The 15,365-nt window shown below is 39.6% G+C and overlaps 1 protein-coding gene and 1 long non-coding RNA gene across 2 annotated transcripts; both read left to right on the top strand.

The window, feature by feature from the left end:
• The first annotated feature begins 2,146 nt into the window (after positions 1–2,146).
• LOC134625348 (cytoglobin-1-like) lies at positions 2,147–7,817 on the top strand. The gene is made up of 4 exons (XM_063470574.1): positions 2,147–2,337; positions 2,431–2,573; positions 5,525–5,756; positions 6,742–7,817. The coding sequence occupies exons 2-4, from the start codon at positions 2,431–2,433 to the stop codon at positions 6,904–6,906; spliced, it is 540 nt and encodes a 179-aa protein (XP_063326644.1). The 5' UTR covers positions 2,147–2,337; the 3' UTR covers positions 6,907–7,817.
• Positions 7,818–11,644: 3,827 nt separating this feature from the next.
• LOC134625347 (uncharacterized) lies at positions 11,645–12,075 on the top strand. The gene is made up of 2 exons (XR_010093718.1): positions 11,645–11,697; positions 11,859–12,075. It is a non-coding gene; the product is annotated as an uncharacterized LOC134625347 (long non-coding RNA).
• Positions 12,076–15,365: the final 3,290 nt, after the last annotated feature.

Here is a 15,365-nt window from a genome sequence, read left to right as displayed (position 1 = left end):
AAGTAGGTTAAAGCTTTTGAAAAAATTAATTACGGAGTTCAATTATTTACTCTGAAATGTATTACAGTCAAAGTAGCATAAAATATATGTACTCCAGCAAATTTACAAACTTTCTATGAATTTCTATTGAAATAATAATAATTCATATTATTTTATTTTCATATCCTACAGGTTTTTTAATTTTGATTAATATATGATGTTGTTGTCATAGATTAATCATAGTGCAATTAGTCAGTTAAGATGAGATGACCATATTTTACTGCCCAAACTAATTTCACCGCGAGATAGCGAACTGTGTGAAAGAAAGAAAAAAGAAAATAAAGACAATATAAGGTGTTATTACCACAGCTGTCCAGTAGATGTCACTAACGCTGTACTGACTGCAGTTACAGCAGTTATTCTTTTGGATGATAATATCATTGTTTTTCTTAAGAGAGTGGGTTAAAGGTTTGTGAACAAGGGTCTGAGTTTACTGTGGGTGTGAACACCACTAGAGATTCAAGGAGTCATAAAGTGTTTACAGAGGTATGTGGATTTGTCTACATAAACCTGTAAAAATAAATTTTTTTGATCCCAAAGTTTATCCACAATAATACTCTGACCTGGGGCCACAGGTCACAGCATGCACATGAACAACATACCATCCTTTAATTATGTGGCTTCTTGTACGCCTTACAACCACGACGGGATGCAATATCTTGTATACCACTGGTTTAATGTGATGCTTATAATTACTGTTATAACTTGTAAGACAGTGGTGGCAAGGCAGCCATGGTGGTGCTGATCTTTGGAAAATGTAAAGGAGCAAATGTAAAGCCCTGACTGTACACTTACATGAGGTCGACGAGTAGCCTACACTGTTAGGATCGTGCGCATATTCATGATCTTGACGAGCCAGCTTGAAGGTCACATGCCTGCATTATAATGAGCTTCACACATGAACTGATGGTGCATGTGTCACGGCCTGGGCTCTATAGCTCCTCTTCATCCCCTGTGTTCTTGCCTTTCTGGCCCCCCCTGGCTTCAATCAGCATGCACACCTGTGGCTCATCATCTCATCACCGGAAGCATCACTCTGCAGTCTCTCTGACAAACCGTTCTGCTTGAAGCTGTTACCCATCACCTTGTTGTCTACCTGCCCAGCTCAGGCCGCTTCCTCTGATTGTCTTCAGTTCCATTCTGTTGCCTGCCCAGCTCACTGCGTGTCAAGTTGTGTCCTGCGTGCTCTGCTTTTGATCACAAAACCCAGATCTCATTGTAATGTTTCTCACTGCACACCTTAGGAGCAGTAATTCCCTGTCTCCCGTGTTACACTATCCCCCTGTTCATTTCCCCAGTTTAATTGGCACTGCCTCTGCAGACGGGGTAAGGGAAAGCTATTTTGAATGGTTGGTTATGATACATCTACCTTAAGTCTACTTTTTTTCACCAACTTGAATGGCATACTATCAACTCTGTCAATGTTTAACGCAGAGTTGTACATTGTACCTCCCCTTGTAAGACAGTTGATAAGTCACAGTGTCTGGTCTTGTGTTTGCTCTCCTCCCACATTTACCTCCCAGATTCCAGGCTACCTGGGTCCTGGTTGCCCAATTCATTATAAAACAGCAATAACAACTTACTCAAGCTATTTTTTTTCAACACGTGGAAGCGATATATCCTTATACTGATAACACCAACCACAGCAAAAGTTACACATGTTTGCTTTTGAAGGAAGAAAATGAAAAAGTTAAAGCACAAAACACCTTATTATTATTAATATTATTATTATGATTTTTATCTATGTATTTATTTTTACATTTACATAAAGGGAGCTTGTGAGAAATTCAATATCATTCCAGGTTATTCTCTCAGAAAGTCTGCATGAGTGACTCTAGAGGGAAAACAAGTTAAGAGTGTGCACCTTTATCTTATTTTACCATGTTGACATTACACTGTATCTGCGCTCACACATTACGTGCATAACATATCCGGCTCCCTTGCTTGGAATTTGTTTCTGATCTCATCATATTTTCATTAAACACCACCTACAAAGGTGAGGCGGGCAGAGGGAGAGAAGGGGAAGAGAAGGAGGGAGGCAGGGAAGGGAGAGTGTATAAAGAGAGAGTACAGAGGCTCCTCCTCATTCGCTGCTGCGTGTGTTTCTTGTGTGATTTTTTTTTTCCTAGCCCGTTCTTCACTCACACTCTCGCTCAGCAGAGATTCAGAGGTCGGGAGCAGAGATTCTCACAGGGACAAGGGGTGGAAAACAGGAAACTGCTTTTCCCTTCTGCCACCACATAGGAGACACAAACAAGAGGAAAAAACATCATCAACAACAACAACAACAACAAAAAGGTACAAATTGTGTTTATTTGCCTGAGGGGGAGGGGTGCTCTCATCAGCCCTGCCTTCTGCATGTGCTCAGCTCACTACACACTGTGTTTCCAGATGGAGAGGACGCAGGGAGACGGAGAGGTGGACCACCTGGAGCGGCCAAGCCCGCTGACTGACAAGGAGAGGGTGATGATCCAGGCCTCCTGGGGAAAAGTCTACCAGAACTGTGATGATGTCGGGGTGGCCATACTAGTCAGGTATTTCCTTTTCTGTGTATGTTTGAGGAAATATCTAATTCACACCAAAATAATAAAAAGAGTACTGTGAAAAATGTTGTCTATAATTAGCAGGAATGTTATATTTGAACTATTTTGATGTTTATCATCCTCATTTATGGCTATGCATCTATTTACTCACATGATTTTTTTTTTAAATTTATAGCACAAACAGTGTAATATCACCTATTTTGAGACTTTGGTATGAAAGTTCTTTCCATCTTTATTATATAGTTCACCACACGTAAGTTAAGGTTTGCCTTTTACCCCCTTTTACCATCAGCGCACCAGCAGGAGCCAATAAAAAAACAGCTGATGCTTGTTTGTTCCCCAGTGCAGACTTTTTAAAAAAAAACTTGCTTCCTCAAAATCCAGGATACGCTCAACTTCAATGAGCTTGCTGACTTTTACAGGTTTTACAGTCATCTCTTTAGATGTGACGCTCTCTTAATCCTGTTTGTTAAGTTGTTAGGGCAGAGGTCAAACATTTAAACCCCATCTGTGCCCATGAAAGGGGCTCACTCCCTCTCAGAAGAGGTTCTGATTTGAATGCCTGTATAGAGGGCTTGGCAACCTATGGCAGCATGACTCCATCACCAGCTGTAAGACATTTAAAATCCTCCTCTTTTCTCTATTACAGTGGATACATACACAGTAGGTATTCAGTCTTTCATATATTTACTACATCCTATTTTGTTGATTTGTTGGTTGATTCCTGCACTTACCACGCTTTCATTTTTTCACATCGAAAGTTAAGCAAAGAAAATGTTGCAAAGATCATCCATGTGCAGGGATTTAGCAGAAGTGTGACGGCTTTGAATGTAATTCTTGTGTGACGAGATTCGATGCACGACAGAGCATGCCTTTATAATCCGTTCCGACTGCAGGAGGTGAAAGTTGAGAGGGAGTGTAATACTGTATTTATACAATCACCATTGGTAATGTCGTTTTCACAGATTGTTGAAAAGATGGAATTTAGCTGCTGTGCTTTCCTACAGAAACAGAAAATAGTGTAAAACGGTATTTAAAATATGTCCTTTCATATTGTCTTGCTTATATTCCATCACTAATTTCCTGCGACCTTCGGGAATTTGATTAATAAAGTCCGATTGATATCCGTGTCCCGGCAAAATTCTCCTTCAGCCAGCGAGAAAAGATCCTGCCACCGTATCCAACTTCAAGCCTAACGCTGCAAATCCTTCAAACTTGTCGGCTTTATGGTCGTCAGATAGGATCTAAAGTAGCAAATCTCGGCACTCTGTCTCTGAAATGAAAAACTTTCTCTCACTTCAGCTCTTCATTTATTCTCGAAATAAGATAAGGAAGGATTAAGAACCAATGACCATATGAAAAACTAATGAGGCTATTTATATGCAACCACAGGTCACATGCAATTACAAAGACAGAAAGATTAAACAGCACGGTTCATTATTTTGCTCCGGCACTTGCAGAAGCCCCTACACCCAGGATTGAAAAATGAATGCGCCACCTCCCAACCTCCTTCCCTCAGACGTTTAAGTTCACGAGTAAAACTTTAATATCGAGCCATATGTTGCAGATCTGACAGTGTAAATCCGCGCTTCCTTTTTCTGTTAGTTGCTCTACAGACAGGGAGGAGATGGGATATCTCGATCCGATAGCCAAAAACCAGATGCTTTGGCCCTCTTCCCAGACTGTGGGAGGGGGTAAGTTTTTAGGTTCCTCATTGTTAATTCACTCTGATACTTCTGAGGGTCAAAGAAAACATCTTTAAAAGGACTATTTGCTGTCTTCAGGAAGAGCGCAGCGATATTAAATTCTAGACCCAGAACTTAAACTGAGATGAGCAACTGAGTATTCCAACATAAGTATAACTTCGTATCTGTCTTTGCAGGAATTATAATTTCAGTGTCACTCAGAAAGAAAAGGAAGTATCAGGTGCGATCATAGCAGCCTTAGTAAGCATAGAATACCCACACCCTCATCTGTAATAAGCATGTTACTTTTTTTTGGAAAGTATGCAGGATTATGTTTTTTTAAGTCCTGACAGGATCCAGAGCAGAACTAGAAACATCAGCCAACAGGTTCCCAAACGAGGAGCGGCGAGGGTGGGTGGCTTGAAAACAATGTGTATGAGGAGACAGGTTTCCTGTTCCTGATATTAGTTTTGTCATTCCATCCCAAGGAATGGGTAAAACAACAAATAGTGACATTGATAACAGGACAGGAACTGTTTTTCTTTAAAAACAATAGAGTTATTCATCACACTGGGTTTTCAGGTACGAAATAAGGATACGCATATGTATACTACCTTATAAGTTGAATGGCAAAGGGCCTTAAACTGCAAATACAATAAGAAGTGTCCATCCATTCATTTATGAAAGCAAAAACAGTTATGAAACAGAAAAGCTCCCAGAATATCAGAGTTAGTGCACGCTTTGGGAGTCTTTATCTGATGCTACAAGATTTACTTTCCTTCTCCAGTGTGACATATTAATTGGTTTGGAAAGCAAAGGAAGCTATAACTTTATTTATGATGATAACTATTTCATATTTAGTCATTTAGTCAGTATTCCTCATTTTTATTTCATAAACGTAACCACAGCTGTTGTTTAGTACAACAGAACTTGTGAAATCACTGTCTAAAGTATCTATTTATTCAGCTCTTTGGCATGATCACAGCTCTGCAGCTGGACTCTTCCCTTTAGGTTGTAAATCCTTTGCAAATGTATGGAAACCACACTGCACAGTATCAGTTTAATGCAGTTATTTTACACTAAAAGTATGCAGCACCCTTATACATGCGCTAGTGTTTACTCGTGTTATCTTGCCAACTTGACAAGGGAACGTGGGTTTATAGGATGAGGCTGCAGGCAGAAGGAAGATGAGAATAGTACAGCAGTTACACGTATGTATATATATCGTATCTTTCATTTAGCACTCCTCCTTTGCAGATTCTTTGTCAACTTCCCCTCCTCCAAGCAGTTTTTCAACCAGTTCAAGCACATTGAGGACGCGGAGGAGCTGGAGAAGAGCGCCCAGCTCAGGAAGCATGCTCGGAGAATTATGAATGCCATCAATACACTGGTGGAAAACCTTGACAACTCAGATAAGGTGGCGTCGGTGCTGAAGCTGGTGGCCAAGGCCCATGCACTCCAACACAAGGTGGAGCCTGTGTACTTCAAGGTAAAGTGTGTGAAAAGAAAACAGTGCGTGAACAGCTGTGCAGAAAGCACGCTCCAAGACATTAGTAGAAAAAAAAAACTGTCTTTCATTCTGCACCATGTGCTTCTGTAGAGTCACGTATTTACAGTCAGTCAGTTTAATAGGTTAGCATAAAATGATCAATAAATCATTGTGCATTCACAGGAAATGATAAAATGTGAGACAAATGTGAAAAATGTCAAGCATACGACGCATGTCATCACCCCCAACCAGTCATGATGGCCGCCCCGCCCTGAGTCTGGTTCTGGTAGAGATTTCTTCCTGTTAAAAGGGAGTTTTTCCTTCCCACTGTTGCCAAGTTCTTGCTCAAAAGGGATTGGTTGATTGTTGGGGTTGTCTCTGTATCATTGGGTTTTTACCTTACAATTTAAACCACTTTATATTATGTTCGTCATTAAACTCCTCTTTCCTGCCACCTCTGGTATTCCACAAGCCATAATTTTGTGACTTGGTTTTGCTTCCTGTCCTTTGATTCTTTTATGTTTTTTCTCTTGCATGTAGTTTTAAGCAGATACATAATGTACAGTCAATTGTTGTGAGCTTGTGAACAGAAACCAGCTGCACACCGTTTAATATGATGCACAACGCAGCTGTTTGGACCAGGAAACCAGATTAATTAGCTGAGAGCGCCAGAGACTACTAGCAAGCCTTCCCATCTGAGATTCCTTTGATTCAGTATTGAAACATAGAGTTATATAAGAAAAACTGACACTAAATAAGAAGATAAGAGACAGCTAGTGTATTTTCAAATTTGAAAAACAGTTCCATGCATCTGACCAAAGATAACAAGCACAACTCAATCTCTCCCAGTCTGCATATTGTACATGTTATGCTTTCTTTGCTTCAACTGTATAAAAACCCAAGACTGGGGGTCAACATTTTCAGGGAAAAACAAGTCAAACTGCTCCATCAATGTCCTGAGCACATTTGTTTGTGTCTTACTCAGATTCTGAGCGGTGTAATCCTAGAAGTCCTGGGAGAAGAATTTCCAGAGGTCGTCACACCTGAGGTGGGCGCAGCATGGACAAACCTCTTGGCCACGGTCTACTGCAGTATCTCTGCCATCTACAAGGAACTGGGCTGGGAAAAGCTCTCAACCTCGACTGGTTGAACGTTTTAAACTTGGACTACCCATATGGAAAAGAAGTAGTAAAACTTTAGAAGTAGTAAAACTTAGAAATATACACGCTCTCTAATAGTAAAAGTTAGTTTTATATACATACATATCGTAATACTATGATTTACTCATGATTGTGTCCATTTTCTGTTTTTCTGGTGTCGTAGTTTGAATTTTTTTTAATGTTGCATGAGAAAAATGTAAAATGGCCACTTTCATATGTAAATTGATGGTATAAAATATAAGCCTTGAGAATTACACATATAAAACAAACATTTACTCGGTTTTTGTTTGGGGTTTTTTAATTTTCTATTTCTTTTCCACATAGGCAGGCATGCGGGGAAACCTTCTAATTTCTAGGCTTCATAGGACATCAATCAGTTGACTCTAATGTGAGATACAGCTTGATGTAATCTAAGATAATCATGGGACATCCACTCTTACGTGTGGTTAGTAAAGTGTGTTTCTAGTGTGTATAAGAGAGGGAGAGACAGAAAGAAAGAGAGGGAGAGAGGGAAGAATAAAAAAAATCAGCTCAACTTCTTACATTTGTACTCTTGTAAAAAGCTAAACCATTAAAAGGAGAGAGAGCAAAGAGGAAGAAAATGCAAACATAGACCCACCAGTGGACTAGAGGTCACATTTGACTTGGATGTGCCTTCTGCTGAATGTGTATATCTTGAAACAGAAATGTAAACAGCATTCTTTCTAAACAGTATGATGTCTTTCAGATGTTTAATCTTATCAGTCTGTATCCACTTGTATCCACTTTATTAGCTCTTAAGTATACCGAGACGTTTTTACATTTTTACATTTAAATGTGACGATTGTACATTTTTCATCATGGCTCACGTTTGTATCTGTAATTGATTCAATTTTCAAATAAAAAGAAAAGCCTCTGTTTATCTGCCGCTTCAATGTGACCCTCCTGTCACTACACACTCGTGGGCATACCGACAAAATTACACCTTTCTTTTCTATTCCTTGCCCCACTGCTCCCTTATTCTGTGCTTGAGTCAGCAGTGCTAAGTATAAGTGGCTTAGCTGCCGACAGTCCATATTTATACCCTCATTTATCCCACTATGTGCTCTCTTTTCATAATATATTGTAGGAACACCGGACTTGGCCTGCAGAGAAGTCATTAGAGGGTCTGGTTTTGGTATATTTAGAATCAGTCCCATGATATGTTCTAAACATTCAATGTTTCCCAAGTTATGTTTGAGCACAATAATATTGAACTAGATAATCCACTTATAAAGCAATGTAAGCTGATTGGTATGTTGATCTTTAGGCTCATGTTGCGAAGCTACCCTATTGCCCCCGTTACATAATTCTGCCTATCCTCAACTGAAAAAAAGACAATATACTGATGAGATGGATTTAGCATGCTGTGCTAATGACATGGTGGTAAGGGTGGGCTGTTTTTAGAACAGCAACTCACAGCATGCTCTGTTTACCTCATAGTCCTGCCAGCGAGATCTAACCCCCCCCTCCTTGATCCTAGCTAATCCTCCATGGTAATCTCCCCAATCATGTGTGAGCGCCAAGGCAGGAATAGTCAGATTGTTACACCACAAACTCTGCCTTTTACCATTCAAGCCTTTCAATGGCGGAAGACGGTTCAGTGCTCTGAACCACCAGCGTTCCCAAGGCAGGAGATCCTTGGGGTAGAGCCATGTGTACGACTATGATGGTCCTCACCACCATTGCTCTCATCCTACGACAGAGGTTCTCCAACAAAATCAAACCGTGAGTCTAACTTTATAAACCCCCGTTTGAATTTTCACATCTAGAAATGTTGTTTTATTTTTGCATTTAACCCCCTCATGTCAGTATTTGCTTTAGCAAATGCCTGAAAGAATAAAGAGAAAATTTACCTTGAGCCATTGGAGAAACACTTTAAATAGCTCATTAAATAATTGACACAAAAACTATACTTTTAGCACATAAAAGCCATATCTGTTTCATATGTGGGGAACAGCGTGAGAGACTGGTTTTCATTGATTCTAAATCAGCCATGTGATTATTTTAGGGCTTGCTTTGAGCAACAGCGTGGTGGATTAAGTGGCTGGCTATGTAACGACAGTGTATTCCAGCTTTTTTTAATGGAGACATGAATGGAGGAGGAAAAAAATATCAGTGCTCTTGAGTTTATGGCTACTAATTGACTTTAAGTGCAATCATCTCAGGCCCCTGGCCCTGCTTACCCACTCACACTGCAATAGCAAACAACACCAACGGCTACAGCACCATGGAGCATGGCACTAGCTCACTATTAAGACTGAAAAAAGCAAACAGAAATAAATGAAACAGGAAAAACTGTGTGCACATTTTCCATCATCCAGATCTTAAGATTTTATCATGATAAAAGTGTACATTGTGCTCTTGTTATGTATCACCTCCCACAGGCAAAGAGAGGAGTTTGAGGAAGACGTGCCATACATGAAGAGCAATGGAGAAACAGAAACAGAGAAATGACTGGGTAAGGAAACGCAAACAAATGACCTGAAGGGAAGCATACTGAGAAAATGCAACACCTTTTCTTCAAATTCAAGAACATGCGAGCGACAGATTAAAAGGCGGCAGACAACAAGATCCGATGGCTTCTTTAGTGCTTAGCGCTGGCCAGGTTCCAAAGTTTCAGGATTTACAATTCCCGTAATTCAACTTACAGTCCAGGTTGTTAAATGCTGTTGAAACTGTCAAACATGCATGTCATCCTTCTACTGGCCTGACATGAGATAACGTCCGCCGGGTGTTATTATTGCAGCCTTGAAAAATGTTCTCTGTTTACAGGTTGTTAAATCGCAGCAAACCTCCAGTGCTCATTAAAAGACTGTTTTTAATGAGGAATCATTCAAAAACGATCAGGATTTTCAAGGAAGTTTTCAAAACCCTGATCTTTTTTGAATGTGCTTGTGATGAAGATTACGCAATATGTTTTGCTCTAGGATTTGACAGTGTTTATACAGTCAGTTTTTAAGAATCCAAATCACACTACAGAACTCAACATATGATATGTACAAAACATTTTCGTTGTAAATCGAAAAGAAAAGGCAATTCATTAAATAAAAACATTACAACATACTTAAGACCAACACACCAAAATTGAGAATCACGACGGGTGACGGAAAGACAGGCTGACAATTATGAGGAAATGGTGTGTGTGTGTGTGTGTGTGAGAGAGAGAGAGAGAGAGAGGAGGGGTTTACAAAGGGGCTTCAGACAAGTGGAGAAAGTGGAGCAGTGGAGCATGTTGGAGAGGCACAGATGCATAAAGAGCCAAGACGCCTGCCCCACATTTGGCTTTTAAGTACTCACTGCTACACTGCTAACACTAAATGATTCAGAGGCAGAAGAAACAATGCACCATCTCTTTAGAGGGTTATTATAAATACATTGCCTTCCTGGAACCACAGTGTTAAATGCGAATGTGAAAGATCGCTACATAAAATAGTAAACCTGTGCCCCACTGCAGGATGGAGGTTTCATGTAGGTCACAGGCCACCTTAGGAGAGCGCTTTTACGAGGGCAATTGGATTTAGCTGAGTCAGGATGACTATTCCTTCTAAATCATTATTGGCCAATGCCTTCATGACTTTGCAACTAACAGCGTTTCAGCACCAAACTGTGTGTTCGCAGTGTTTACAGTTCCAATTGCATAAGTGGAGGAATTGTTTTCCTCTCCAGTGCAGATGGCCAAAGTCTGAAATGTCGTTGGTGTTTTTTTCCGAACTTCCAGCCATCACTTAAAATGTCATTAGCCATTACAAACCGGAATTGTGAGTGGAAAACCTCTTTCCACACTAGTTTATTTTAATTTGGTTTGCTTATGTGTGTCAGATACACTGTGTAGCATTTGATTGCAGTAAATTATTGCCTATAAATAAACTGTCTTTAAAATTTGTGGCGATGTCACGCGTTTCAAAATCATTAGAGGATAATTTCCAACAGGAGTGAACTGAGGCACGCACCCTCAGTTAGCTTTATCACAGGAGATAATGAGAGAAGTCATAACTTACGTGCATTCTGACACATTCCTGAGTCGATCTAGTCTAACGTGTGCTGGATTTGGGCTGTTCAGTCTGTTATGACAGAGGAAGGAAAAACCCCACTGATAAATCAATTCTGCAATAAAAAAGAAGAAAAAAAAAGAAAACATTCCAACATTTCTGACATTCCAGGCACGATATTTTAAACATAGATTGAAAGATCTGCCAGATCCTCTGTCATCTCTAGAACACCTGCAAATGCTGTGCTGTAGTGATGAAACTGAAGGAGGTTTTGTAACTTTTGTAAACCTTCGAAAGATGCACGAAGAACAGAGATGCCTGCCTCACATTTGGCTTTTGAGTACTCACTGTTACTACGCTAAATGATTCATGGGCAGAACAGCAATCCATCATCTCTTTGGAGGGGTAGTATAAATACATCACCTTCCTGGAACCGCACTGTTAAATGCCGGTGTAGGGGAACTTAATAAAGTAGCTGACCCCCATAATGAACCACAGCATGTTAGCTTCATGAATCATCTTCTGGAGACAGCTGTATTCACCTGAGTCAGGGCGTGCTGTTCATTTTGTTTTCCCACATCATTCATGACTTTGCATTTAATATTTAATTTTTTTTCCCAATTACTTGCTCATCCTCCCCTGCAGACGTCATTTGTTAAATCTTAAGTTGAATAAGCCAGAAAACAAGTCTTAATTTATTTTGTGCTTCTTTTTTTCAGTGGCCTCTTGATGTCAACACTTGTCCCACCGATGCTACAGGACAGACTTCATGTAATCTTCTTTGTATTTTCTCAGTGATCTGATTCTAATTCATCTGCATTTGGCAGCTCACAGTAAGGCTCCCACCGGGAGTGAAAAAAAAAAAAGAAATAGAGGGCTACAAAAACAATGAGGCTTGTTTTGATCATGCCTCCCCCCTATCTGTCCAGCAGATGTTCGTTTTACTGAAGAGGAAACAGCAAATGAGTGAACATGGGTATGTTTCAGCTTGGAAGACGAAACTGGACAAAGGCTGAATTTACAACATCGCTAATACTGCTGTCTGCTTTAGAGTCAAAATGTATCTTTAGCTTGTGAATTTGATCAGATTTCCAGGGTTTAAAGTAACAAAAATGTGCCTCCACACAATAAAATGCCACAATGTTCTTCTCTGATTGTCTGATGTTTTACTTTGACATATAAAATTATTTTCCATAAGGAAAAACAATAGAACAAAACATTTTCATACCCTCCAACAATATTACATTTTAAATCTTGCAAAATGTATGTTTCATTCACACATGGTGCAAGTAGCTTCTAGATCAGAGAAATGAATCCAAGGCCAAGACGCCTTAAAGCTGCATTCTTTCTAGTGGCCAGCAGGGGGCGACTGCAGTGGTTGCAAAAAGACTCCTGTCTGTGAAGGTTCTCAGTCATCCAGGTCATCGTAGTCAAAGGAGTTGCAAAGAACATCTTCAAGCAACTTAAAGAAGTCCAGACGCTTTTCTTTGCAACTCCTTCAAAAAGACTTCTGGTTATGTTACTGTGACCACTTGCAGTCAGCTACCAACTTTAAACTAACTTTGGTGTTTCAGGATGGTGATCAAACAGGAATAAGACGACAATAAGACAGTTTTTCACTGAATGGGGTCAAGTTAGCAGTTACGTTCAATCTGTTTGTGATCAGCAGTGATAAATCTGTGGAATTACATACACTGAAATTCAATTTAACGATTAACACTCAGAGTTCAGCAAAAATTTCTTCAATTTGAAACTGAAAATTTACAAATTCCACGAGAAAGTAGGAGATAGTTACTCCAGGATTGGCAATTTAACTGCAAAATAACATAGGTGCTCACTATATTTGAGCATATAATCAGCTATGTCCAACCAGCTAATAACCAGCTGAGTCCCACATTGCAAAGACCCACATGACAGATGAGTTGTACTCATTGGAACAGACTGGCACAGACTGATTGCAAGGTGTTTGCAATCTGTCTACATTTCTAAATTAGATGGCAATTATTTGCAAACTTTTACCAATTTGTAATTACAGTCTGTGTGGTTTGGAGCATGATTGCTTGGAGACAGGTCGCCTCTCACCAGGCAACCTGTGCAATCGCCTCCTGATCAAAAGTAGTCACTCAGAGGTTGAAGGTGTTGCATGCTCGAACTACGTGCAATTAATTGCTGAATGTGAAAGAATTCAATGTCCTTACCAGGCAACCCCAGTTTTTTCCTTTTTCACAAGAAGGCTGGTGTCCTGTTTTTACTCTATTGTTACAGAGCCGTTATATTAGAAGTCCTCAGCTCTCTCACTCGGCCACCGACGTAAACATTTTACTGATAACTTTATGGGTTCAATTAGAAGTTTAAAGTCATACTGAATAAAACATGAAGTTCACTGTTTTAACATTGTTATTAATGCTACCAGTTGTAACTGACATTGTTAGCTGAAGGGCGTACACTGTCCTCGGTTTTATTGTCACTCCCACCCCTCCTTCATCAGCTGCTAAACTTTAGGCTTCATATGGAGTTCACTAACCAGTATGACTACTTACATCTTTTATACTGTAAATAGTCTCATCTCACACTATGGTTAGCCATAGATTACATAAAAGATGGACGCCTGTTTGTTTTGGCCTGAAAACAGCTAACACCACTCAGGGCTAGCTAACTTGGTGAGCAAAGTCCATTGACATGCTAATTTTGGCTATTGGAAAAAATAGGCCTAAAACAAAATGTTTTAACCAGAAAAACTGAACAACAAACTCCATTACATATATTTTAGTGCAACTGAATGCTGATCAAGACCAACCATCCATGCTCCCATGTTTTGCATAACTTCAAGCCTTAGCAGAATTTTAATGGGAACATTAGAGCAAAATTCACATGTCATGAATACAGAACTTAGCTACAGTGGCCCAAATAGTTTTTGCAAAAGGCTGTAAACATATTTATATCGGTGGTAAAACTGAGCATTTTAACATGGTGTATCTGCAGATTTCTATTGGCTCAACCAAGGAAATGCTGTGCTCAGCACTTCTGCGTTGGCATTATTTTTCACCCCCTAGACTGCTGCTTGTGATTTTCTCAGGAAAATTAATCCTTTCACATATTTTAATTAAACTGATTTTTTACTTTATTTGCAGTCAGTTCTTGTGTTTTTTTTCTCCAGGAGAAGACTGCAAATGTAACACTTTCATGGGTAAATCATAGCATGACACATACGTTTTTTTCCTGCTTCTTTTCCATATGGTTTGTGTTCAATTGTTGCACGCAGAGGGCTAGACCTTTGGCAGGATGCATCTCAGCATTTCACAAGTGGCCTCATTTCTTCTGAAGTATTGAGTTTACGTCATATGTTGCACTGTATGTGGCATGTAAACATTAAAGCTTTATGCTGTTCTCCCAGAGGAACCCCAGCAACTAAATATAGCATTAAAAGGCATTTATGCTCTGCTGTGTGCCACTGAACATCAGGGAGGCTTCTCTGTCATATGCACTAATAATAACTGTTCCATACTTTGGTGATTTATTAAAATGGTTTTCATATCATACAAGTATTTATTTTCCACTCGGTCAAAGTGCTTTTTTTTGCCTCCTATCAACATTTAAAATGTCAGCTGACATTACAGTAAACAAAGCACTCCTGTAAAGTATACCGATCACATGACGTGCACAGCAGATAATTTGGAAAATAAATAAAATGTTATTTGCACACCCAGGTTACTTTATAAAAGGCAAATTGCCACAGATTATCACTTGTGTGCATTAGTCCGACAGTCTCGACAAAACTGCAGAGGCAAAATGAGGCCTGTCCACATTTGCCAGCAGAGGAAGGAAACGTCTCTGTTAACAGCTCCTGTCTGACTCACCAATTCAGCAAAAAGGAAACAATATCGAGCATGTACAGACCTCATGTGTGAAAACTGTTTTGATACTACAATGAACAGGAAACAAAATCAGGTCTAGTTGTATGTAACTCTGTAACACGATGAATGATGGCTTTGAGGAATGTGCTTACTGGAAGACGACAGTCCTCCTGCACCTTCAAACACAGTCCACACAAATCATCACAGAAAATAAACTTTACAGTTCAAGTAAATGTTAAACATTAGATCAATATTGGAAAATGCCATTAAGATATAAAGCTCACATTCAGCCATTGTCTTTTATTTATCCATTTCAGAGCTCATGGGAGGGAGAGAGGCGGACTGAATTCAAACCCAGCGCTAACCACTGCACCTCTGTTCCACCCTACATGAAAATTTGTGTTTATGTATGAGCACATATGCATGTATAGCTTCAACACTGTGGGACAAACTTCCCTTTGCCATCAGAAAGGCTCAAAAAGCTCAGTTTAAAAGGCTTTTAAAAATCTACTTGTAAACTTTTAAAGATGATTACTCTTTTTTTCAATTTTTTTATAATGACTTTTATAAAAATTCAAGTTTAGG

This window comes from Pelmatolapia mariae, linkage group LG4 (genome assembly GCF_036321145.2).
Source record: "Pelmatolapia mariae isolate MD_Pm_ZW linkage group LG4, Pm_UMD_F_2, whole genome shotgun sequence".
In the NCBI taxonomy this organism is placed as follows: Eukaryota; Metazoa; Chordata; class Actinopteri; order Cichliformes; family Cichlidae; genus Pelmatolapia; species Pelmatolapia mariae.
The sequence above is the reverse complement of the archived record's forward strand: the minus strand, read 5'-3'. Positions and strand labels throughout refer to the sequence as shown.